Source organism: Brachyistius frenatus, unplaced genomic scaffold, assembly GCF_029030835.1.
Source record: "Brachyistius frenatus isolate BFR_SWC_R1_liver_20210118 unplaced genomic scaffold, ASM2903083v1 Contig_85, whole genome shotgun sequence".
In the NCBI taxonomy this organism is placed as follows: Eukaryota; Metazoa; Chordata; class Actinopteri; family Embiotocidae; genus Brachyistius; species Brachyistius frenatus.
In genome coordinates this window covers 297332-324966 of record NW_027210684.1, presented here as the reverse complement: position 1 = coordinate 324966, position 27635 = coordinate 297332, and the positions used below count along the sequence as shown (strand labels likewise).

General features: G+C 40.1%; 1 protein-coding gene across 5 annotated transcripts in view; it reads right to left on the bottom strand.

Moving 5' to 3' along the window:
* The window catches only part of ctnnd2b (catenin (cadherin-associated protein), delta 2b), a 180830-nt gene that overhangs the window by 53349 nt on the left and 99846 nt on the right, over nucleotides 1–27635 (bottom strand). For 3 of the 5 annotated variants that reach the window (XM_069709815.1, XM_069709816.1, XM_069709819.1), the window contains 6 exons: nucleotides 25484–25629; nucleotides 23691–23941; nucleotides 22284–22415; nucleotides 19228–19471; nucleotides 16510–16566; nucleotides 2331–2463 (listed from right to left, as the gene is read on the bottom strand). In XM_069709815.1, coding sequence (XP_069565916.1) covers nucleotides 2331–2463; nucleotides 16510–16566; nucleotides 19228–19471; nucleotides 22284–22415; nucleotides 23691–23941; nucleotides 25484–25629 — 963 coding nt within the window. The remainder of the gene's footprint in view (nucleotides 1–2330; nucleotides 2464–16509; nucleotides 16567–19227; nucleotides 19472–22283; nucleotides 22416–23690; nucleotides 23942–25483; nucleotides 25630–27635) is intronic. The other 2 variants (XM_069709817.1, XM_069709818.1) reach the window with 1 other exon arrangement.

The following is a 27635-nucleotide window of genomic DNA, read 5'->3' as shown; positions in this document are numbered from 1 at the left end:
TCTTGTCTTTTGGCTAAAAATAACTAAAATGCCCTCAAATAGACAGGGTTTGTAATCAGTTCACTTTTTTTACTGATATTGACGAGAGTTTACTCAGTTTAGTTGTATCCTGTAAGACCAGCAGGTCTTTTGAGTGTATCCATTGCTGTGAGACGAAACAGGCAGTAGGCCATACATATCGCTCAGTCTGTTACGTCACCACTCAGGCATCTTTCTCAAGGGCAAACAACAACTTGGCCTGTTGTCTGTAGTTCTGGCAGCCCTGCTTTAAATAGTGCTGTACTCCATCAGTCATCTTTCTCATCCTTCCCTCTCTCTCACTCTATTCTTTAATGCCTGTTGGCTGATTGCTGTTTGAAGAACTTTGTCTGCCCTCAAATCCATCGTCTCCATGGGGATTAATAAAGTGGAATTGAGCTGAATTGAGTTGACATTGAGGAGACAGATGGAACAGTTTTCAGCGAGACACTGAGTGATGACGGCTTTAAAGGACAGGAGGAGAGAGTGCAGGAGCAGGGTTGTATCCAGAGCGGGGTTAAGTGTAGTCATGAGGAGTTTATGCTGTGTGATATGGAGGGTGGTGGAGCTCGCGCAGGTGCACACGCATGGTACGGAGTTTCCTCTGATTAAAAGACGATTCCCCGTCTCTCCAGGCGATGTGACACACACACTCATTACCACCTTCACAGATTACAGCGCAGGGTTTCTTGCAGCTGTGTTTGTAAATGTATGTATTCAGCACAAATGTTGGTGTTAAAGACAAAAGCAGAATTACAATGAAGTAAAAAGTGGGCAGATTTACAGCCTGTCTCCTTAGTGTCCGATTTCTCACCATGTATCAGGTTATCCAGGTGTTGCTTGTCCTACATAAATGAGGTTTTTTTTTACCAGTGCATAATTAGTTTAACCAACTTGATTCAAACTAATTTACTGAGGTTGTTAATGTGTTTGCGTTCTATAAAATACCGTCTGTACATTGCCATAAAATTGCTGGAGCTAGATTAATGATAACAACTGACTTGAAGGTCTCCAGTACCCCCGAGCTAATCATTTCCTCTTCCTCCCCCTTCAAAAGCACATCAGCAGCCAGATAGTTGAAACATTTTTAAAGAGGCAGAAGGGGAATAAAAAAGAACAAGCAAGCAAGTTGAGCAGCAGCCATTATACTAATTTCATCAGAAAGACATCTGCAGCTGTAAGTGTGCCTCTCCCTTGTGAGCACTAGCAACTCCCATATAATAATAAAACCACAACACATTTTTACTCATGATTAAACATGTGAGAAATAATGTTTAACTAGTGATCTTCAGAGGTGCTGGTAGGTGGATTTTACTACCTTTGGAATAAGCCAGGCAAGCTGTTTTTGTGCAAGCTGGCTTTATATTTTCCTTACGTACATGAGAGTCATCGACCTTCCTATGTAACTCTCGGCAGCTAATAGGTGTGCTGCAGAGGTCTTCATGGGTCCAAAACATTGGACCTGATCCAGAACTGACCTGATGTAAGAGTCACTCGAGTACAGCCAGACCTGACCCCCAGCATGATGAACTACATTACATCAGGTAATTTAATTAATTAACAAGCTGACACAGAGGGAAAGAACAGCCATATATTAAATGAGGAAGGAGAATAATCATACATGATTTGTTTCAATGATTCAAAGCCAATTTATTTGAATGTTTTATTCCATTCAAAACACTGACATGTGGTATGATCGAGGATGACAGCTTTCAGGTTCGTTCCAGTCCACTCGTGTATTGAACATATTGAACAAGAACCACGGCAGTAAAATCAGTTGTACTTGATCTGATTAGACTGAAGACCTGAAGCTACTCTACCTCCCACAATGTCCAAAGTAGTTTTCCTTCAAGTTAGTTTTAGGAAGGCTCCTGACCAGGTAACCATCACATTGTAACCCCATTGAAATATTATTGGTGAACAAGCACACTTTTTTTTTTTTTTTACAGTATTAATTCTCTATTTGTCTGTTCCATTACCACCAAAAACATTTTTAGGTGAGCACACTCACTCAGTAACTCAGGTTTTATTAAGTCACTTGTGGCAAATCAAATATTATGTTCATACCTGTCTCAATACTAGAAGACATATTAGGGGGTGTTTCGGTGTATCTTTTGATTAAACTCACTGATAAAATACTAAATCACCAAATCTAAATGAGAACCAAAGCATGAATATGTGTGTATAAATACAAGTAACAGGGTGTTGTAGTACTGCACAATGACAGAGGGGCCCCTTAAGCACAAGTTTTCATTTCTGCGTGATATCTCAGAGTTGTCTCTCTCGGGAGCGTTCCCTTCAGAGATCAATACCTCAGATTTGATCTTGTTGTCTCCGAAGCAGAGGTGCTGCAGGTAGGCAGCAGCGTTGGACTGGACTGATGGGAACTGATGCTGCAACATCTGGATCACCTCAGGCAGCTCTGGATCCCTCCAGCCAAATTCCCTACAGAGAGACACACACACAGAAAATACAGTATGTTTTGATGAGTGCAGAGATAGAGAGGTGTGTGTTTGTGTGTATTTCTGAGTGTGTCGCTGAACTTGTTACTAGGCAGCTCGCCTCCCTACTGTGAACCTGATTTAAAAAGCTCACTGGAGGAAAAGAGAGAGAGACAGAGGCAGAAATGGAGGTCAAAAGAATCAAAAGAAAAAAAGAGCATTACAAAAATGTATGTTCCATTTCATTTATATACAATAACTGTTTCTTTTGTTCTTCAGCAGTAGCACAAAGTAAAGGAGCTTCTTTGTAATTTGTACATTAACTCGCTGCCATTAGGTGGATGTTTAGTTGTGACAACACACCAAAGATCTGACGATTTAGATTTTAGAGTCCACACTTATATTATATGACCGTCACTTCACGATGCTCACCATGTGATTACACAACAAAAAACAAACTCCCCTTCATCTTCTCTCACAAGGACTATAAAAGCTGTTATTTCTAATTACTCCTGTCTGAGTCTTTTTTTAGTCTGAATTCAAGACATACTGTAAGGATTTTGTGACTAAAGTGATATATGCACGGGGCTACAATATCAGAACATGAACCCATGGCTTTTAAAGTCAGTAACACACAAGGGTGGATACAAATTTTCAGAGACTGCTCCGGTTGCGTGCGAGCGCAGCGGGGCACTGTGACATGCACAGAGCAGGGGCAGGTAAATATTCTAAGTTACGTCGCCTGATCAAAATCAGCACTTGAGTTACAAACATTTTTATTCCCAATGGTACCTGTGCATTTTGTGATTTCTCCTAAGACCCTGAATTTCTGAAGCAGAGAGCACACATCACATTTTTGGGAACAGAAACATCAACGAGAGCCAAATATGGCGAGTACGGGTGGTGGGATGCGACAGTTGTGTTGTTGCAGGCAAGAAACTTGTGCTGTGAGCGAGCCACTGTTATGTTGGTGAGCCAAAGTGCCATCACAACACATTTCAGATCATTTGCACCGAATGTCTTCCCTCAGACGCCTCAGAATATCACTATGTGTTGACAGTCTGACCCCGGGGACGAATTCAAGGTTCACAACCCTGCAAATGTCAAAGAAAACCCACCTGGTTGCGCTCCTGACCTGACCTGCCTTCTTTGATCTTTGAAAGTGATGTTCTGCCCCTCTTGAAATGTGAGTGTCACTCTAACACCTCGCCTGGCTCATTGTTGCATTGCCGTAGTCTTTCTGAAGCATTTCAAGGGTCTTTGTTGTTGTATTCCTGAGTTTGACAAAACATTTGATATTTGTTCTATTCTTAAGTCTACGGTGAAATCAAAAATGCAGACATTCAGGTATCACAAAAATATGTGTGACTTGTGTCTGGTGATGTTTATCAAGCAACGTAATTTAAGATATTGACTCATGAAGGTTATAGCTTCCCCCTCACGGTGCCGCGCCCATGTAGAAGGGAAACTTCACCACCTATTTCTTGCATCGTCACTAGGTGTGATGTATTCCTATGCAGCATCTCAAAAGGAAGAAACTTAAGTCATAAATTATATTAACACAAAATCTGAAACATTTTGGTTTTCTGATACGTTTTAAAAACAGTGTAAAGAAACTATCTGATGAATTCCGGTACTGTCACAAACCATTACGGCAGCCATTTTAGACAAAAGATCACTGAGCACTTCTTGGTCTGCTGTGAGAGCCTCCTCCTGCTGTGATTTAAGTCCTTCCTTCTAACTGCTCAAGCTCCTCTGGTTTTAGTGTGCAACCATGGGTCTACTGGAGCTTCTGCCTCAAGGCATGCTTTAGGCATTAAAGGCACACACACACACACACACACACACACACACACACACACACACACACACACACACACACACACACACACACACACACACACACACACACACACACACACACACACACACACACACAACACACGTATACACACTAAGATCATTAACCCTATACATGTCTGCAAGGGTGTGTGTGTGTGTGTGTGTGTGTGTGTGTGTGTGTGTGTGTGTGTGTGTGTGTGTGTGTGTGTGTGTGTGTGTGTGTGTTTGTGTGTGTGAGAAATTAGAAAAAATAGATCCACGTGAGAAAGATGTAATGTGAGAGAATAAAGTCGCGGTGAGGGATCAGATAGTGGGGATGGATGGTGGGGAGGGGGTTGTGGGGTGGGGGGTGGGGAGGTTATCAATGTAGATTACCTGTAGCCAATGGCAACAAAAGATATCACGTTTCCCTGACAGCAGTGGTTTCTTGGGACCAACTAAGACTGGCACCGGATCTTGGTTTGAGGCAAAGTTGAATTCCCACAGAGTGATTGAACATTCTCGGGTTGTTGAAGTAGAAGCTGATACTTCCTGGATACTAACTTTGCTGTAATTTAGTTTCACTATGCTGCGCTGCTGTTTGATACATTATTCGCATGCGTGTCTCTTTTTAAATCGACACTTCTGCACTCTCTGATTTGAGCATTTCTGACAGTCTTGAGAAGTTCTCCTGCATTTGCTCCGCTGTTATGTTTCTCTTTGATGTATCTTATTCTTGATGCAGCTACAGCCTGACGTCCCCATGGAGATAATTTCAGTTCAGTCTAATCTTACATAAACACACACACGCGCGCGCACAAACACTTGCAGGTTTACACACACATCATGGAGCGCTGTAGGACAGCATGCAGCTTAGAGCAGCATTAACTAACATCGAGCACACACACACACACACACACACACACACACACACACACACACACACACACACACACACACACACACACACACACACACACACACACACACACACACACACACACACACACACACACACACACGTGCATGATCCAGTGTGCTAATATTGCAGTCAAACACACACGTATACACACTCATTGACTTGCATACACACCCAACCATCAAAGGCAGAGCAGAGCAGCCAGGATTAGAAAGCTTTTGTCTCTAAGTTTCATAATGGGCCAATGGGATAAACCCAGTGTTTGAAAAATGGGCAAATTGGAGAGAGAATTATTTCAAAGATAAAATTTTTTCCCTCTTTCTTCAAATTGCTCACTCTCTTTACCAACTTTTTCTCTTTTTTTTTAAACTCTCTTGGCTCAGTGTGTCTTTCTTTTTCCGCCCACCTCCAGGCACATTCATACACAAACACATGTACACAGCCACATAAAACTGTTGTTATGCACATACATGTGCCATAATAAATAGGATTAGGGACGACATAACCTTGTGTAGGTCCCCTTCTGGTTAATTGGCCGATAGGAAATTTAACGTTACGGCTGAGTGAGCTGTCGTGTGTGTGTGTGTGTGTGTGTGTGTGTGTGTGTGTGTGTGTGTGTGTGTGTGTGTGTGTGTGTGTGTGTGTGTGTGTGTGTGTGTGTGTGTGTGTTTATTTTTTTTTTTTCATTGTAATTAGAAAGTGGGACACCAGTGCAGACGTCTGCACACATGAAGCTTCTTTAATAATCACTAAACCAGATGGCTTCACTAATCAGACAGCTTCAACTACTTATGTAATCATGTGGTTAACTGAAGGGGTTAAACTGATCAACTGGTAAAAACAACAAACTTAATATGGCATTAAACACAGATAAGCTATTTATACTCTAGTTGAGTGCTTTTATGCTGCCTTATTTTATTTTGATTGATTTGAATCAGGACCCAAATTTTTTTTACTTTTTATGCATCTACATTATTCTGATAACTACAGTTCCTTGATACTTTACACGATACTAAAGGTGTCCAAATTCTTGACTAATAAGGGCCAAAAAATAATTTGGATGGAGTGCCCAAAATAAATTGTGAAATTTCATTTTCAAAAATGTAATATATTTGACAGAAAATTGACATTCTACATCTAAAATAAAATTTCAGATTAAGAATAAACAATACTAATAAATGTAATTTTATCATTTTGCAAAAATTATTGTTAATATAATTTACTTAGATTAACGGCACTATGCTGCATTGCCATAAAAACTGATATTATGTACTTTTTAGTGGCACAAAGTTTACAGTTCATAGCCATTACAACATTTTACAGCACTTAAAAATAAGGAGAATAAGCCCAAATAATAAGAATAAGGCTTAAATGCCGTGGTGGGCTAAAACAGAAGGTGGAGGCCAAACGTGGCCCGCGAGCTCCAAAATGGGCTTTTCTGCTCCTATATTTTTTTGATTTGATTTTATACACTTTATTAATCCCTGAGGGGAAATTTCTCCACTACAGCAGAGGGGCTCTCAGGGGGGAGATGCTGCAGCAGGCTGCCACTAGCGCGGCGCCAGGTAACCTGACCTGAGGTGCATGTTTTTGGATGATGGGAGGAAGCCGGAGAACCCGGAGAGAACCCACGCAAGCACAGGGAGAACATGCAAACTCCGCACAGAAAGGCCCAGGACCGGATTCGAACCCGGAACCTTTTTTGCTGTGAGGCGACAGTGCTAATCACTGCACCACCGTGCCGCCCAAACAGTAAGATCAGCCAATAACATTGACATTATATGAATATCTATACACTGGCAGTGTTCCAGGGATTAAAGAATAATGTTGTCAAGACATTCTGACTCTTTACTTCTCTTGCTTCTATTTAAGGGGGAAATCATGTCGTTTTGAAGCCACCTCCCATGATGCTTTGTGAATGTACACCTCTCAATACAACCCAGAGCAGTTCAACAGGATCACAAATTACCAAATGACCACTAAAAGAAATCAACTCTCTCCTTTAGATTGAATAACAACTGAACATATGGATCCTAATAGGAGGAAGATGTATGGCTGGGCTGTTGTATTTACTGAACATTTCACCTCTCAGTGGATCTATTGTTATGGTTGATCCGTGGGCTGCATCCATATAAACGTACACAGAATTAGCAGCTCCTGTTTGCAACCAGGCATTAACATACAGCTAAACTGGATTAACTGGCTATTCAGTGGATTTATACACTATTCTTTTTTTTATAGAAATACAGTAGGTCTATGAGTGTCACACCAAATCTAAAAAAAACCATGCTATAATTGTGTGTGACATTTCTGGACTCTAAAAAGGAATGCGATTTGTGATTCAAATTGCAACTATTACCTCCTGGAGCCAACTTCCCAGCATGCACCGACTCTTTTAAGTGTCTTTCTGCATGCAAGCACTATTAGGGTTATCCTCTCCACTCAAAGAAGAAGCATTTAACATCTGACAGGAAGCTTTCGCATGAGAAGTCAATCAGTGCTGATGTTCTTTAAACGGTTTCTTCATACTTTTCTCCGATTTTTTGGAAAGGAACAACTCCTGAATTGATGAAATGAGGTTGAACAAGTGCTTTTCAGGTCTGTTACTCATCCAAACAACACATAATGACGCTGCCTGTGTGACAAGTATAAATATTGATAATATTATCATTTTAAAAAGAGTCCATTCATATTCATAAAGAGGTTGAAATATCGAATGATTTATTCATTGTTTATTTAATTTATTTTGGTGTTCAAAATTCATTCAATTATTGTTTTATCAATCATCTGCTAAGTAGCCTGATCAGCTATCCTGACATCGATTGCTTTTATCTTTGCCTGCAAACCCGGAGAATTCGTGGAATTTGAGGAGAACCTCATTCCAGTAAATGCGTTCATTGAGGAAACATCACCACATCACTCTTGTGATTATTTCTCCCCGTTTTCAGGGGCATAACACCTGCACGTCAGTGGCCAACGAACAAACACTACTTGAAGGCCAAAGTGGCACTTTTAGCAGCACTCTACAGTAATTATTATAAAACCACTTTTTTTCCACATCCTGTCTTTTCTTCTGTCTCTCCTTCACTTTAGATTTTCTGACTTCCTTCCTGAAGCCTGAAGTCCAAGTCAAAGAAACGCATGTCGGTTGGGACGCACACAAACAAAGTGGTACTTTACGCATGTGACTGAACGAACACTTAAAGCACTCTAATGGTTGTCAGCCTGCAGGCCTGCAATATGTGGCACACACACACACACACACACACACACACACACACACACACACACACACACACACACACACACACACACACACACACACACACACACACACACACACACACACACACACACACACACACACACACACACACACTACTGCATGCACATTTTGATATAACAAGAGCCATGAACGGGTGGGAAAGTAACACAAACATGCAGAAAAGAAAAGGGTACACACACACACACACACACACACACACACACACACACACACACACACACACACACACACACACACACACACACACACACACACACACACACACACACACACACACACACACACACACACACACACACACACATAGAGCAACAGAACCAGAGCCTAGAATAGTTGCAGCCCCGGAGAGAGAGTTGCACATCACAACAGATCAAACTCAACCTGGAGCTGAAGGTTGTGAAGCTCTGCAGGCCTTCACACACAGAGACAAACAAATACACAGATTCATCATACATGGGTGCAGTGTACACACTAAACTACTCTACAGCATGCTTGTAGTGTGATTCACTCAACATGTTGTATATCTGAAACACATTTAAATTCTGATGCAGACAAACACTTAAAGAATCTACTGACAATTAAAGTGAAAGTCGACCGTCTGTCTTCTCTGCCGTGTGTTCTGCCCCAGAAATCTGCACTGTAATGGTTCATTCATTCACTAAGTTTAGCCTGGAGCTGTACCACTTTTTACTCAGCATGTCTTTTGCTGTGTGTGTGTGTGTGTGTGTGTGTGTGTGTGTGTGTGTGTGTGTGTGTGTGTGTGTGTGTGTGTGTGTGTGTGTGTGTGTGTGTGTGTGTGTGTGTGTGTGTTTTCTCAAAAAGAGAACACAGGGGTATATGGAGCTCCCCGTCCCAAACACTGCGTGACAACATCACAGCAGGATGAGCAAATACTACTGAGCCATCTGTGGATTTCGGGCAAAAGTATTCACACAGCGACTATTTGCACTGTTTTATTGTCAGAGATAAGAGAAGAACGTGGAACTTATTAGGATGACGCTGCTGTTCTGGCAGACAGAAAAATACAATGACAACTAAACAGAATTTAATGGGCCTCAAATTGGACAAAGTGAGAAAGTATTTTTTTGTTTTTTGTCATGCCTCCTTGAAGATGTTTAGCCTGGAAACGTCCAACCATTTGAGTTCGTTCTTTATGTAGAAGCATTTACAACTCTATCCCTAAATTAACCAGTGTCAAAACAGCGTGTTATCTTTAGCAGCAAATAAAAAAACATGATAAAAATGTTCATCTATGGGTTAAAAAACAGAATTAAAAATGTAGTTGTATAAATATTTAATCATTTAGACATAATCAAATGACAAAATTCAAATTTAAAAAACATTTTAAATATTATTTTTTTCTGCAGGTCTTCTTATGAGGCTAGTGGAGCTAAAACAGACTCCACAATTCAAAAGATAAAGCCTTGTATAGCCTAACAAAAGCTCACAAAACACACAGACATAATCAAAGGAAACCTGCATCCATACTATAATGTAGGAGATCTCTGTATGTCAGTATGTACGTATGTTTGTTTGTCCAAGCTGCTTCACATGACATGTTTGATGATAATCATTTCGTAACTAGCTATTTTCAAGAAACGGGGTTTTCCCTGCGATTATAAGAGTTAGGTACAATGCCCAAGTGCTTTCATTATCACGGCTCTTAAGCTGAATGAACACTAAAAACTGTGTGCGTATCAAGGTCGAGCGATCGGGAGGGAGCGACATATTAAAACCCGTGAGCTAGCGACCGCGGTAACGTGAGTCAGAATAAACTGTTGCCTCAAATGGGAACTTGTCCTTTACCAAAATATACTGACTAACAAGTCGACAGCCATGTAAGCATGTTACGAGTATTACATATTCACATAATCGATTGCAATTATTTGAGCTGACCACATTCATCCGGCTTAATCGTTCGAATGGTTTCTATCTGATTAACAACAGCTGGAGGGAACCAACAAAAATGTCTGATTTCTATTTCTTTTACTACGTTGTTTAGTTTTCTTTTAATGATGTCATCGTGTTCCGGTGCGGTTTGATGGCACACAAATGGATAACTAGTGCCACCACCTGTGTATCTCAAGGCGATTAACTTGTAATACTCAACCGGACACGTTTCAATGAGCATCTATTGACATCAACATCATGGATTTGGTTTCAGAGCCACGCACTACAGACAATACATGTCTCTTCTTCCTGAGCTGTATGTTTATCATTAAACTATGATTAGGCTTATGCCATAATAATAGTGGAATAAGATGGACAGAAAGCACAACAAAAAACGGTTAGATCGTGAGTAGCAATTATTTGTGTGACAAATAATTGTCACCTAACATTTCATGATGGTGAAACGCCTGCAGCCACCTCATATAACTGTAGCTACTTTTCTTTTTTTTAATTCCAGATGTTTATTTAGCGCTGCTCTGATGTTGGATGAGTTTTAATGAGGAGGTTGAAACTATTTTAAAGCTGCAGTTAGTCTTAAACTAGGAAAATAGATTGTAAAAACAGACAAATCATTACAGTGGCTCTCCTAAAAACATGATAAACCTTCAGTTTTTTAATACTGGTTGACATTTATTTTTGTGAGTGTAGCTCACATGATTTACTAAAACAAGCTTTTACAACAACTTTAATTATCTCCTTGGTGCAGATATTTTAAATTCAAGGCACCTGAAACAAATTGCTGATCCAAATGTCACTGGTTTATTTATTTATAAACAACATTATTTCAGTGCTTCCTAAGCCGTTTTGTTTGTTTAACTGCAACCCTTTACCCTTTTATCCTGAAGATAGGTGCAATTTTAACAAGTCGGAATTAAGAGGAAAAATCCAGTCAAGGATAAAAAGAGAGAAAAGACCTGCATAATTTTATGAAAAATGTGGTATTTACTGATATATTTTCTTCTCACAACATGTGCACACACATATGCATGTATGTGTGTATATGGATGTGTGTCTGCACCTGTGTGAGTCTGACTGAGCGCCCTCAAGAGAGTGTAACGTTTCATTTGGCGACTCGGTGGACTGAGACAAAGTACCAACAAACTGTCAATCTTCTCTTTGTTCCTTACCAACCAGGTGGGCTATCTTGCATCACCACGTGTCCAGGTGTGTGTGCGAGTGTGTGTGTGTGTGTCCGATTGTGTCACCCACAGCCAAAACATTTACACCACAATGTGAGATGCCAGCCAACCAAACCAACAATTAAACCTGCTACATAAATAAACTATCTCTGAATTATGTATTCCGTAAGCGAGTGAGGCGCTGTGATGTGAGGGGCTGCAGGCACATGATGCTCGCTGCTATATCAGGCTGAAAGGATTTCCTGGGAGTCAGGGCTTTTTGAGGAACGGAGCGATTTGAAACCAGAGAACGAACTATGCGATTTGTGTCAGGTGTATTGGTGTGTGTGTGTGTGTGTGTGTGTGTGTGTGTGTGTGTGTGTGTGTGTGTGTGTGTGTGTGTGTGTGTGTGTGTGTGTGTGTGTGTGTGTGTGTGTGTGTTCCTACTGAGGACTGTCGGCGAGGTGAAATAGAGACGCGTCTGATGACTCATCCCCCCCAACAGACAGACAGAAGCACAGACAGACACAGAGACCGACAGGTGGAATGAACCTGCGGATTAAACTGATAGAAGAAGAAAGGAGAATCTGAAACAAACTGACAAAGGTGCTGATTCACTGCGTTCGCTTTCCAGCAGGGCATCAATCAACTTCAGGTGGCTGATTAACAGCAAAACATTACAGTGTATTTATAGAAAACTAGAATGGAACAGATCAAACCTCACTGTTGTGTTCCTTAGCATCAAAGAACGAACTTATCTCAGCCCAGTAAAACACGGGGATCTTTCCACAACATGTTTAGCTGATGGGTACAGCAGTTAGCACAGTAAGTCATTAATGATGGACACCACTGCTTCAATGCAACAGTCCATGTAATTGTCCTTGCGGTGATGCCATAGCATGTGCTAATTGTGTTTTCTTTGTCAGCTCTCGTTAGTCCGTCTCTCTCCTTCTGTCAAATGTCCTCCGCTCATTACTGAACAGCCTGCAGTTAAGATGAGATCACTCACTTCACATGTTTTTACTGTATCAGTTGTGTATAAACTTCTCTGACAGCGATATACATGTGCTCAGCCTAATCCAGTCTAAGAGTTGTACAATAAATCCGACCGTCATGAAGGTTAGAATGTTGCTGTTTGCAAACTGTTGTCGAGGTGTTGGTTCAACTGTATGATCACTGCCTAAAAGGCAAAACTCTGGGGAAACATAAAGTTGTCTGCTCCTCACATAGCATACAGTAATAATTAAAAGCATCCTGCAATAACCAATTTCATGGAATGGAAAATTCTCTGAAGTGATATTGTGAGCCTTCACCTTTGTATACCAGCTTACGGATCTAGTTTGGATCTGAAGTTCACCTTGTAGCTCCAGCTATTTTTTTCTTTTCCAGAATTAGTCATTTTGTTTGTTTTGTTGTGCATCGGATCTGAATTTGAAACTGTTAGTCTTAAAATATGAAAATAGATTGCAAAAAATGATAATCACAAGACCAGATCTGCTAAAAACGTGGAAAACCTAAACAAAAATGTGTCTACAATTTAATTTTTTAATACTTAGCAATAAGAGTGCAGCACACATTACTTACTGAGTCATGTTTTTATTTACAGCAAGTTTAATTATCTCCTCTGGTGCAGATATTTCCAACTCGTGGAGAGAAATTGCTGATCCAACTCGCAACTTTCTGGTATAACTTGTAGTCTTTGTTTTGTAGATTTGTAGTCTGCGGTGCTGTCAACTATACTGTATAACATGAGCGGTGGTTCTTTATTTTGTCCATCTCATGTAATGAGGCTGGAATAAACACACAAAAAATGTCAGGGCCTCAATCTACAATAGAGCATTGGTAAAAAAAAAAAGCTGTAAAAAAACAGAAAATAATTTAGCTGATTAAAATAATATTATAAGTATAAACATATACTATATTTTGAAAAGCCTGTAATTGTTAATTCTCTGACTGAAGGAGACACTGAAGCAATATTAAACAGTTATAAGAAAATGCCAATGCCTGATCAGTTCTTAAATTTAACATGTTTTAGCCAGAGATGGGTAATTCACAATAGTTCTGCCTCCAACTCCTGACAATATAAGCTGGTTGTCCTAAACCCTCTGAATACAAAATATAGGATTGTTTTCTGAGTCCGTCCTTGGAAGGAAATATAACACAGATCACGTTCACCTGAAAACATCTTCCACAGAAATGTGCAATTCACTGTTTTATTTTGTCGTCCAAAGTGGCATGACTGTTTCCTGTAGTGTAACGGTCAATCAAAGAAGACAGAGAGTGGATTGATTTAAAAATATAATTTTATATTTTTTTTTCCAGAAATGTAAACATGCAACATTATTTAATCCTGTATCAAGTCCTGAGTGAAAATCAAAGCGGTTTTTAGAGCTGCGAGGCATTGTTGAGCTTCTGTTTAGTAACAGAAGCTAGCTGGGGTTATGCAGGGTAAAAAACATACATTGTGTTCAAAGAACAATCTTTGTTTAATTTCTTTTTGATTTCTTATGAATATTCTTCTTTATAAAAGGCCTGAACTTCTAAATCAAGGCTCGGCACTTTCAACCCCAGTTTGGTCTTCATTTGCAAGTTCTTGCATGCAAAAGGTTTATACTTTCTTTTTCACAGGAAATTTGATGGCATTGGATGAAGTCCAGTGTAATACTGTTTTGCATTCATACTGGCAGTGAGGGTTACACAGGTCAGCATGTGTATTACTGTATTAACAAGTTTTCAGTGTCACAATTTCATTCACACAAATATAACACTGGAAGTAACTGTATGTGTGTGTGGGATTGTGCATTTGTTTGGTGGTGACCCCACCTTGACCTCATTGTGGGAAAGAAATGTGAACAAGAAAAGGAAAAAGTAGATTTGAAAGGAGGGGAAAGAGGATAAAACCAAGATTGAGACAGATTGGAAATTAGAGAAAGAAACAGAAAACGAAAAGTGTGAAAAGCTCCTGAGCTGTGTGTGTGCGCGGGTGCAGGCATGTGTTTGTGTGTGTGTGTGTGTGTGTGTGTGTGTGTGTGTGTGTGTGCGTGCGTGCGTGTGTGTGTGTGTGTGTGTGTGTGTGTGTGTGTGTGTGTTTGTTTGTTTGTTTGTTTATTTGTTTCTAAGCTTTGCCTGACATCTCCTGACCTTTCGTTCATTTCTTCCAGCCTGAGTAGGGTAGTCAGTCAGCCATCCCATCACACACACACACACACACACACACACACACACACACACACACACACACACACACACACACACACACACACACACACACACACACACACACACACACACACACACACACACACACACACACACACACACACAACACAGTCCATTCTTAACCCTATGACAGAAAATGAATCAGAGATTTTCAGTGTGCTTAAGAGCGTGAAATAAAATGAGGCACTTTTATGATCAGGTCAGATCCTGTCTGGCACAAATCTTTCTCAGCGTTAGCGGAATGTTTCCATAAATTACTGGCAGTCTGGAGGAAATGCGTTGGAGTACATAAGAGGCTGTGTCTACAGTAACATGTCTTGATTTGCCAGATTGTGCCATTGTCTGGTTTGACAAATCAGATAAATGCTATTTGTTTGAGGCTTTTACAGAATGAAGGTATCATTAGTGAGCCAGCTGCAAATGGTGGCAATGACCTCATATCTCCTCATCTATTTGCGCTGCCGATGCAGACAGCATCAGCGCAATAACTGATGCTATTTACTTACTTTCTATTTCCATGCAGACTCTATTTCCAGGCCTCCATTTAAACAGGCGCATCGTCAGATTGCTTTACTTTGTAGTGGATGAGACAAGCTTTGTGTTGATTATGAAACCATGACAACCAAATCTTTATAATTGATGACCTTATTTCCAAGACAAAAACAGCTAATCTGTTTCTGCCAGCATTGTCAGCTAATGTTGTTTCTCTGCTAGTACTGTTAAAGCTACAGTGAGGGACTTTTACATATAATACGGCCAGTATTGGTGGCTGACGTGCTTCTGCCTCTACTGTTTGCTAAGTTTATGTCCTAGTAGCAATGTTTATGTCTATTGAACTGTCAGTTCGTGTAATGGCTTCGTGGGTGACAACCAGAGGCAATTTATCAAAGGCATCCAAAACCCCTATGAGAAGACAAATGAGGAAAAAAGAGCCTGAACAAATCACAAAACCACACATTTTAACACCCACATCCATAAAAAGGTAAACTGCTGGCATTATACTTAAGTTGCTTTCACTAGGTGGTTGTTCGTGTTGGACTGCATGCTTGATTAGTGTCAACTGTCTACATCATACTCCTCTAGATGTTCACTTGAAGCAAAATACTATATTCTGGAAAATCGGCGTTCTGTTGGAGATGACAGGAACCGCACCACCAACTCAAAAATCAGAAACAAGTGTTTGAACAAATACTGTATGACACTGTATGCATACAGCTGTCACAGAGCATGTTCAGAAATCACCTGGACAGACAGACAATGGAGACAAATGAATAACCGAATAAACCAACAAGTAGATGAATGGATGGAGGTATGGATGGAAAGATGAAAAGCCAAAGGAGAGAATGAGGAATACTGACACAGTAAGAAAAGGTAGCTATATTTTTATCAATTTCAAAGAGGCAATGAATAATTGGATTGGTTAGGATTAGTTGATAGATTACAGCGTATTTCATCGTGTTTTTAAGTCAAAGAGGACGTCCTTCTCATGTTATCCAATGACGTAGTCAAACCCTGATCTAGTCTCCAATTTAGAATCCACGTAACGCTAAAAAAAGGGATCCCTGTTTAATAAATGGGTGACAATGCAAATGTGAAATGTTGTCATGCCGCCAATGACATTAACATCTGTGTCTGATATTGGTGCCATATAGAGAAGATGGAAAGATTCAGTGAATGAGACAAAGGTAAGATAGATAGACAGAATGTACATAATGTATAAATAAATAGTTGGATTACTTTGTCATTCTTTGCTCGGCTTGATTTTGATTCCACACAAGGAATTCGGGGTCGTACCTATCGAGGGGGGACAGGCAGAGAGAAACAAGAGAGAGGTATATGTTGGCTGTCTGGCAACAAATTATTCAATAACTGTCATGATAGTGTAAATAGAAATCAATATGTAGCCACTAGACTTGTCTTTCTCTCTCAACATTTGGTTATCAGGCAATGGTGAAGGAGGTGGGCAGGGTGGAGGACATGCACTGAGGGCGGGTGGTGGAGAGATGGCGGGTATGTCAGGTAAAGAGAGGGTCTCGACTCCTTGTTCTTTTCCTAAACTAAACTGGATGTTAAACAGAGTGGAACAAGGTCTTCAGTTGCCTTTTAGTCAGCGTAGCTGGTGAATGATGACGTCAGTGACAATATCATACATAATACATGGTGATTTTGTCATCTATTTTAATTCTCTTGTATGGTTGTAAGTGACTGGCTTTATCTCAGAGAAGCAGGACTTTTAGCAGAGAAGCTAAGCCTGCTAAGCCTGTTATGTGTAGATTGGTTATATTAGGTTACATTTAAATTTAGATATTACTTTACAGGCTTAATGCATTTTGTTGTCGACTTTCCTTCCCTGAGCTGGTGGCAGGTGCTGAGTTCAGTTTCTCACCTGCAACAATTTTAAAGGAAAAAAACAAAAAACAAAATAAAACAAAATAATAATAAAAAAAAGTACCATACATATTTTATTTTCAGTCATTTATTCTGTTGGTAGTTTTTGAATGTATGCTAAAAATACAGATATAGATGATGCATACATCGTGTCATAATATAGAATATAGGAATAATCTAATGAGGATGATTGTGGTGTTCACTTATTCAAAAGCTATGTTGACTAATAGGCCAATCTCCCAAAAACGTAATATGTTATTGAATAATGCTTGTGATATTCTATATTTTTCTTATTGTCAATAAATCCCACAATAAGATAAGAAAACTAAAACAATAATATATTTGTTCTCCTACATAGTTTATGTCCTTTGTAGCCACAATCTGATTCCTTTGTGCCATAAAAAACTATACAAACCCGTCAGTGAGCCACAGCGTTGCACAACCTTCATTACAATGAACTTGAGTATTGAGCTTTGTCTCACTCCCATATAAACTGTTCTACTTTTGTAAATATTTACCTCTGCAGCATTATTTGCCTTTGAGTCAGAAATATTTACGAAAAGCTACAGTGAGCAGCTGTTTAAAAAAAAAAAACAATGAGCCTTTCAGTGTTTTGTTTTTAGGGTTAATGTGTTCAGCAGCCTGGGTGGTCACAGAAAAGGAAGGAACAGTTGGACTTTCTGAATGGGATTTGTCAACAGTAAGAAAGATGTAGTATAAGATCAGTTTTATCCTTTAACATACTTTCACAGCCGTTTCCTCTGTGAGCTGATGAACTGCAGGATCAGACTGTAATTAGACATTTTGGGGGACCCTCCCTTTAACGCAGCGAGGACGATAAGCTATTTGAATAGCTCCAGATGGTGCAGAGGGTGAGTGTGCATGTTGTGAGCAACATGTTGTGTAAAGCAAAATGCCATGCATTGCGAGTCAGTCCTTTAAATGTAGCAGTGCAGATGTGTGGAAGCTACACAACAATGATGCCGGAGCAAAAGAGTGACCAGACAGACAATGTGAGTGCAATGTGCACAGAGAAATAAACACTTGGACAATGGGTGAAGGAAAGAGCAATGACGACAACAACAACAACAATAACAACAACAACAGAAGTCACCTGTTCTAATGACACGGTAAGATACCTCAACTTTCCAAATGTTACAAAGTAATAAGCAATTCAACACAAAGTGACTTCCTCATTATATATATATATTTAAAAAAAAAACTATCTGCTGCTTACACCTGAGCTGAAATGTCACAGAGACACTTTAATTAGGCTTCTTCTATCGTTGACAGCTAGTCTGTGCAGTCATTAGTCAGAAGGAGGCTAAAAAAGAAAAACAAATCCGAGACACAATTGGAATAGTATTTCAAACCTGATTTGAACTAGGACAAAAGTGATAAAAACAGCTATTACGCTGTCTGTGTGTCCCTCTTACTGTTTTTTTTTTTTTTTTTTTTTTTTTTCAGTCTGTCACTGTGTCTCTCACACACCCACACTCGTACACAAAGATGTCCTTTTCCAAAAGCAGACTTCTTGCACACTTTCCGCATTAACTGTGTCTACATACTGCACAGAATGTGACTGATTGCCACTGACAGAGAAGTACTCCGCTCCTCACACCGATAGCAAACTTTTAAATTAGACCCAGAGGTGTGTGCTGGCATTCATACAGCAGCGTGAACAAGCTCCAACACCAGGCAAACTAGAGAGGACAGTGGAAGATGTGGCATGATGTGTGCCTCATACTCAAGCCCAGATTCAGCCAGTATTTACTGCACTCGACTGTCAAAGCCTGGCAATCAATTATCTGCTCAGGTGCAATAAACTTGTTGGTGTCACAGTGTCCAACTTTGACACTCTCGTGGCTTTCAGTTGAACACATTCATTATGAAAGTCAAACATTTTCCAGGTTTATGGTATTTTTTTATTTAAAAAAAATCAGGTTGAATTTGGTGAATCTGGCCCTCAGTAAGTTCAGTGAAAGTGGAAAGGGAGCAGAACAAAGGTCTTCATCAACAAGCCAGAGCTGATTTTAAGTAAGATTAGCTTGCTTTTTTTTTTTTCACCTTGGGTCCTTCTGGATACTGTCCACTGATGGAGAGCGGCCCAAGGCGGCCTCAGGAGGGAGGGCGGGGCCCGACTTGCTGTAAGGCGACTCGGTGGACGGGCAAAACTGCAGAGTGCGGTAAGGGTTGGCATAGTCAGCAGCCCCACCTCCTGTGGCGAAGCTGCCTCTCTGAAAGGTGCCGGCGGCGCTCTGGCTTCCCGTTCGCTGCAAGGGGATTGGGTCGACACCGGGGGAAGGCGGGGCTAAAGCGGGAAGAGGAGCGTAGGGAAAGAGCAGATAGTTGAGGACCTCTTGGTACAACTGGTTCACCACTAAGGGTTCAATATAGCCGAGGAGAGCGCAGCGGGAGTGGAGGATTAAGAAATCACAACCAAACACGAGCCCAAACACAGGGATACGTACACATACACACACAAGTGTACAGAGCAGCAACACCAGCACCAATGGAACAAGATGGCACAGAAGAAAAGAAGTGGAAGGAGAAAAACAAATAAGAGGAAGGAGAAGAATATATAAAGCAAAAGTCATGAAACAAATAAAGCAAAATGCAGTGACTACTTAAACAGATGGGATAATATCAGGTGAAAAGGTGAACTCACCAAATAATCTTATTTTTCATTTGAAAAATATAACAACAAAAACTTTACATAAAGACTGGAGCAGCAAATTCAAACAGACAAATAAAATAGAAATACGGTCACATGTAAAAGCTTGTAAAACTTTAAAACTCAAAAACATGGATTTTCCAAATGTTTTGCCCATATTGGTCTGATTCTTTAATACACTCTTGTTTCCATGTGAAATCAAGTCGAAGCACAAATATCTGCCCTACAAGTAGACTTGGGGAAGACGAGAAGATAGCTGTGGAACTTGTTCGGCCGACCTTTGAACGGAGCCATGCAGGCCAGCTGTTTGCCCCCTGTTGCCCGTAGCCTATTGTGCTAAGCTAATTTGGTGCTAGCGGTAGATCCATCTTTAGTGTATGTGAGAGTGCTATCAGTTTAATACTTTGACATGTGGTGCATACTACTAAACACACCATCAAATGAATGATACCGAATCCCCTCAGAGAGACGGTGAGGGACCTCAGGGCTGTTGTTTGGTAGTTCAAACCTTGTAAAGATATGACAACACGAGACAACACAGGAACTGTTCCCTTGTTAAACAGAAGTTCAGGAACCATTTGAGTGCGACAGTCAAGGGTATACTGGCGAGCTCTGAGGGAGGTCATTTCTATGTGTGTGCGTGGTACATCTCTGTGTGTGTGTAACTAGATCACAACAGAGACCACGACAAGGCCTGAGGAAATTCACCTGTGATGTGAAGTCGGGTGTAAAATGTCGGCAGCTTGTTTCCAATTCTCTTCATCATTTTCAAACTATTTGAATTGACCTTGAAAGTTAGCCAGGCTTCAATAGAAAAAAACGCATTTGACAGACAATGTGGCATTGTGGCATTGTCGTGACTCACATTCTCATGCGCACAGCTGGATGGTGATTGATGCATCAAAGTGGCTCTCAGTGTGTACGGGGAGCCAACATGACAGAAATGACCTCAAATCTTTCAATTATCAGTTTGAAACTCTATATTTTGGAATGAAACTTTGTGGATGACAGTAAAAGCTTTGTCTGTTTTTCTCTCCACAGCAACGTTCACCGTTGAGCCGACCAAACCGGCGGCACGGCGTCAACAACATTTTAGGACACGGTTGATTTGCTTTGATTTCAAAGCACCCAAGCTAACGCCCATGGGATTAATTGAGATTAATTTTCAGCCTTGAAACTAATTAGTTAACAGACTGTGACTGAGAGACAAATTACCATTGAGACCTCAATTGGATTTGCCTACCTGATCTGGTAAATAGTGCTACATGATCAGATGGAACGAGGAAATCTCTAAAGTACATCAGCCTTTAATATAAAACCGCACCATTAAAAGCAACTATCTTCTGAGTGGAACCAGACTGAGCCTTTTACTGCTCCATGCTGTGTCCGTTTGAGACCGCTTTATTCGAGGTATCACATGATGTTTTTCTTTTACTCCTTGATTTTGAAATGGTTCAGTGAGTGCATGATTTACAACACACTGCAGCTATTTATAGTTATGACTATTTAAGGAATTTTTGTTGTTGTCTTCAGTCCCACTATTATCTACTCCAAGTGTTGCACATTAAGTGAAATCTACAGATCAAATTTTTTGTTTCTGCCACATTTTTTTTTTTTTTTTTTAAATCCTCGTTAATAAGACACGTTTGTAAAGGTTTTATTCGATAAAAGTAGGCTGATGGTTAAAAATGTATTTACAAAGTGAAAATGCTTGTATGCAGTGATTTAGGTAGGATGCTTGCAAGAGATGCATTAAAAGAAGAATAAGTCAAAATCGAAGCTGCACAGGGAGTGATATCCTGTGTTCCCTTCTTTAGGCAAAGCTTGAAAAAACTGTTGAATACAACATTTCCCATGATGCAGCTCTTTCATTAAACGTCACATGCCCATGTCTTTTGAACTCTATGTCTCAGTTTGTAACACAGGCTTTCTATTAAAAACAGTCTCGCTGCAAAGCCCAAGCTGAGACAAGCCTGATGACATCTTCAGGGTTATTTTTTTTCAGACTTTAGACAGCTCCCACCAGAGCAACAGGAGACATTACAAAACATTTTTCATTGGTTGAGTAGTACACACTATGACTATTGTAATAGACCTGATGTGTACAATGGGTGAAGGGCCCCTTTAACCTCTAGAATGATGGGGACATAATGGTTTTATTAACATGCTACATTAAACTATAGAGCTGACAGATGATTGCCAGTATTTTTTGTGGTTTATTAACGTTCTACAAATTATGCAAAGCTGTTACCATGCCAACGTTATTTATGAAAACTCTGCTCACCTGTTGCCTGTCACTGTCTATTCGTTCTTTGCTTCCAGCTCGTCCATCTGTGAAACCTCTTGTCTCCCGCCTGTCTTCTGGTATTTATAAACACACTACTCGTAGACATCACCTCGACACCCCAAACACTTAACCTCTACCACCACACCTGCCATCACTGCTCACCTTGTCCTCTGAGGTTGGGTTTGGTGTAGACTCTGTCTTCGTAGATGGGGTCGATGTGGTGTTCAGGGGACTGCAGGGGTCGCAGTTCAGAGCCCAGGTGACTGTGCTGGCTGCTGTAGGACCCTCTGGAGCCTGGAGAAAACAAGATGGTTGAGGTTACACATACTGATGAGTGGACGAATGATTAGAAGTTTTCTCTGGGGATATCAAGGCAGCCACTGAACGACAACTTTGACAACACATTGTAGGGTCCTTCAGTCAGTGTAGTCTTTTGAAGCAATTTGTAAAACACAAAGAAATGCTTTTTTGTGTATTGGACTATTTTTTTGCGATTGTTACACACTATAAATAAAAACAATAGCCATTTAACCACAGGCTCAGAAGTAAAACATATAAGCAAATTAATACATGACTATGTAAGAGATACATTTTCTTCTAGTTTAAAAAAAAGCCCAATAAAACAAAACCAGACTCTGCCGTTAATTTGAGGTTTTTTTTTATTCTTTTTGTTCTCTTTTAAAGGTCCAGAGTGGAAACAATTGATCTCATTCTTAAATTGTTCAGAAATTCATAAGAACATTAACAATCTAATAAATCTTAGATAAAACCTCATGCCATTTTAATGAGATATTTGGTAACACGTGTTTTCTTCCACATCTTTGTGCTCAAGGTGAAGGGTACTTAATGAAACCTCTAATTAATAAACCCAGAGATGAAATTAAAAAAAAAAAGGGAAAATTTAATTTGAACAGTAAAATGCTGCGGACAAATAAATCCTGAAATGTCAAAAATAATAACAGGTAGGTGTCAGTCAAAGAACAATCTTAGACAAATAAAACAAACTGAAATATCAGTGGTTTACTTTAGTGGTTCTCAAGTGGTCGGTTGTGACCTAAAAGCAGGTAGTGGGGCCATTTTGAATGGATGTATGTGTGAAATAAAAAAGTTGAGGGGAAAAAGTCAGACTTTCATTTTGAAGTCGACAGAACTTCTGCTGCTACGCTTTCACTTTGAAGGACGTACATCTCCCATGATGCAGTAGTTAACTCTCATTTGAGCATTTGTAAACAGGTTTATAATGAGGTAAGTCTGTCTTTTTGTTTCATTGGGTTTTTATCTATAGTTGCACTTTTGTTACACTCCATTGTATGTTTCATGTTAAATAGTACATAACATCAGTGTGTATTACTGAACTGTTTTTTTAATGAAATAAATATGAGCTGCTGATTTCTGAAATTTAGGTTGCGACTTAATTGTTAAGGAAAAATGTAGGTCACGAGGTCAGGCCAGCTGAGAACTACCTATCTACATGTTAAACTAAAATAAATCATTCCACAAAATGACAATATGACAACATTGCATTTCACACAACCATACATAAAAAAGTAATAAAAGGATTGTCTTTACCTCGACCTGCCAGGCTACCGGGCCTTTGCAGGGTTGCGTTAGCGTACAGCTCGTGGGAAATCTTGTAGCTGTCTGCTCCGATGTGATGCAGCATGCGCTTGGTGGGCGACAGGGTGGCGTAGCTTCCCACCACGGAGCTGAGCTGGTGGATGGGCGACGAGGTGTGGTTTCCCCCTGGAGAAGCTGCCATGGAGAGCGGGGACGAGGAGCCGGCGGCGCCCGATGCTACCATGTTGATGGGCGATGAGGTGCTGCAGGAGGAGGGAAAGAGACTGAAGAATTCTCTAAAGCCACAAACTCTAAAGGAAATTAAAACAATGTTACAGATCAAAAGTCTAGTGGCTCTGTTTGGACTTTGAACTTCAACTGCAAAAAGCCTGTGTTACAACAAGGGACATGGAGTTTGAAAGAAATTTGCTCAAACTGGGCAAGAAGGAACTGATTTAAAATATTTGCTTCATGGGAAATGTAGGTAAAAGCAAAGGAAATGTGACAGCTAGTTACTACATAAGGTACAGGGGAGTTGTTGGTGTGCATTGTGGGAAAGAGACTGCTGCTTGAGGTTGGACGTTCAAGGAACCTTAAACATTAATAAAGTAAACACTGTCTCTTGCTTTGAGTCACTGTTTACTTTTTCTATATTTACCAAAATAATTATCTTTGCTGAAACCTATCCAAGTGCTCTGAGAGACTAAACATCAAATTCATAAGGTAGATACCATAACTAGCAGAATTTAGCCTTCGTTGATGTGAGTCAGTATTGTATTGCAGAAGCACACATTATATTGGAAAACCAATGACATACTGGACATGGTCAGTGAACACTTTAATACATTCGAGGTAAAGTCATCTGTATTATGTATATTGAGCATCAGACTTTTCAACTCTTTAATAAAACTATACAATGTTTTTTTATTGTTTTAGAAATTTTAACCTACATTAAACAAATTAGCATTAGTTAGGCGGGCCATGTACATTAGATGTAGGGTTGTTAATTGCTGGTCTTTACATAAGCAAACAGGTAAAAACAAATATGATATATGATTCCATTAAACAGCTCTATTCAAGATGTCCTCTTTTTAAAAGCATTACCCACAAATCCAGCCTGCCATAATTTGTATCTTTGGAAACTTTGGGAATTTCCATTCTGTCATTTGGTTACACAGCATGAGCTTGTAAAGACTGTCCCACCAACATCTGCCACTTCATCACGGGGTTTGTCTTTATTCAGTGTAAAAGCGGTGCCTCAGGAGTTTCAGCAAAGATTTTATTGGTCATGAGTGGAGCACTAAGCTATCCAAATCAATACATCGAACTTTGAAGACAGTTCGTAGTGACCTTAATTGCCTGCAGGAGGGAAAAGCTTTTGGTGCAAAAAAATACCATTTTCTAAATTACGAGTCAATAATTAATGAAACTAACGCAACCAACGCTCAAGTCATTCAAAATGTAACAAGGGAACGGAAATCTTTACCATCGTGTTCAGGGTGTTTTTAATAGTTTAACCATGGATTCAGTACTTTATGAGAGCCAATAGAATCCGCAGTACATCTGTTGTAATACCCACATTACTTTGAGACTGTTTATATTCAAATTAAGGCAGGCTGAGGTAATAGCCACAATGTGTTTTTTTTAAAGCCAGACGTGAAGTAATTGTGAAGTCATTGGTATTGATCAACAACCGTATCGACCTCCTGCAGATGTATTCTTTTGAGCTTTGGGGATCGTAAAATTCTCACGTAATGTGCTGCGAACAATGAGGCTTTGTTTGTTCAGACTGAAACTGAACCAACCTGTAGGACTTGGCGAGTCGGCTGGGTGAGTGTTTTGGCGAGGACACCCTCTGTAGCGTGGCGTAGCTGGGCATGTCAGCAGAGGCTGAACCCAGGCGCTGCAGCTTGGTAGGGGATCCCACCGCCTGCAGAGGGGAGCTCACACGCTGTAATACAAGATTTGTACTTCATTAAAGGGGAATGTCACTCACTTTAAATATTCATCTTCGCCCCTTATTCATATCATTATTTTCAGAGAGATGAACAACTCCCCCCGGAGCTGGAAAACCAGAGAGTAGAAACTTTAATCTGCGATAACATCCTGATGAAGAGCTGGGGTTATCAGACCAAACATGAAGCGATGACTCGGAAGTTATACAACCAAATGAACTTGAAATGTGACTGCGAGCGATGTGGCACCAAAACCCTCCAAAGTCAGAAGATGTTTCTTTCTTTTTGTGCCAAATGTGGAAATACGTTGCAGAAATATCTGCAAGGTCATGGAGTTGCAGAGCGAAAAGGTACAATTTTAAATGCTCTGTTAATTTGGGATGAGCGTGGTCAAGACATGCAGAAGTGAGGATGCTGCCAATTGCTGATACAGTCCAGCAGTGACGGTAAATCTGTTTAAATTAAAAAGCCATGATTAACACAGTGTTCTTGAAATGCTAAACTCTGAGCCCAGAAAATGAATTAATCACAGCGCAGCAAAATAAGCAATAACGGAGTAAATCATATCCTAAAAGGTCAGAATTTGATGTAAGCTTGCTGCACCGAGTCTGTACTGTTGGTCCAGCTTGCAATTCTGATAGACTCTGAGTAAAAACACAGAATAAGCGTTTCTTCATTTGTGACCACAATAGCTGTAATTTCAGTAACCTAAAAAGTGGGCCCATGTTGTAGAACACAATGACAACATCCATCAAAAATTTAACTGATAGTTTGTTGGGGAATTAGTTCACCATAAAATAGCTGAGTGGTTTAATATTCTGCAACTTAAGACTCAAATGTCAGCAGCAGGATGTGTTGCATGGTTCCCTGATTTTTACATTTGTGCACAAAAGGCTTGATATGTGTATCTTTGTCTGTTAGCAGCAGGTCAAAAACTCACATGGAAGTTGACGGAGATTTGGTGGACTGTAAGCCTTTGCCTTTTGATAATGAATGATTGATCAAAAATTCACTGAGTTTTGGATTTTCTAATGTTGCACCTTTGCAAGCTGCAGAAACTTTCATAAGAGTTTTCTCATTTTCTTCTTCGAGGAGTACTCCACCAAACAGTTGCTGACTATGAACAAATAGACTAACCCTCCGTGACGTCATCAGTAGGTTTTCTGATGAGCTGTTTTAAAGCTCAACATGGGTGGCTCCGACAGCCATCTTGGCGGTGTCTGACTCCACCTAACTTTTGGCTAATCCAAAATGTTAAAAGTGGTGCCTGGGTGGAACTGGGACAGTCTGAATGAAGCCCGATTTCTAAAACCATCAATGAGGAGTGTTCCTGCCTGTGTGGTTGAGACAGTCAGTGGCAGTCAGCACTTGGAGACATCTGTGACTCCATCAAAGTGGACAGATATTGCTTAACTTCTAGCTTTAATTCAACACAAACGGATAAGTAGTATAAACATTCACCGCACACTTATCATGAGCAGGGCATGCTTATAATGACCAAAAATGTTTTGGTACCAGGTTGTAAACATGTTTTTATCTGCTGTAAAATTGGCCATTTTAACATGGCGGTCTGTGGGGATTGACTCTCTTAAAGCAAAGCCTCAGGTGGCCAGTTGAGGAACTGCAGTCTTTAGCACTTCCACGTCGGCTTCATTTTCCAGCCCCGGATGTTGCTGCTTGGTTTAATACATGGCTCTGAAAAATACTGTAGCTTGTAGCTTTTGCAAACAAAGGCATCTGTAGTCAGCTGGGATTAGCATACTTAAAACGCTTCTCACGAAATAAGTGCAACAGAACATTTAATATTTACATTCTTGTAAAATATGTAATGCAAGAGGCTTGGTGAAATAGAGACTACTACTGTGGCTATTTGATCAACCAATAAAGCTCGAAAGCTAACAATAAGTACGCTGGCAAACCAAACACATTCTCATTTCATTCATTATATAAAGATACTGAAGTGAACTAACTTTTGAACTGACTGTTAGCAAGCTTATTTGCT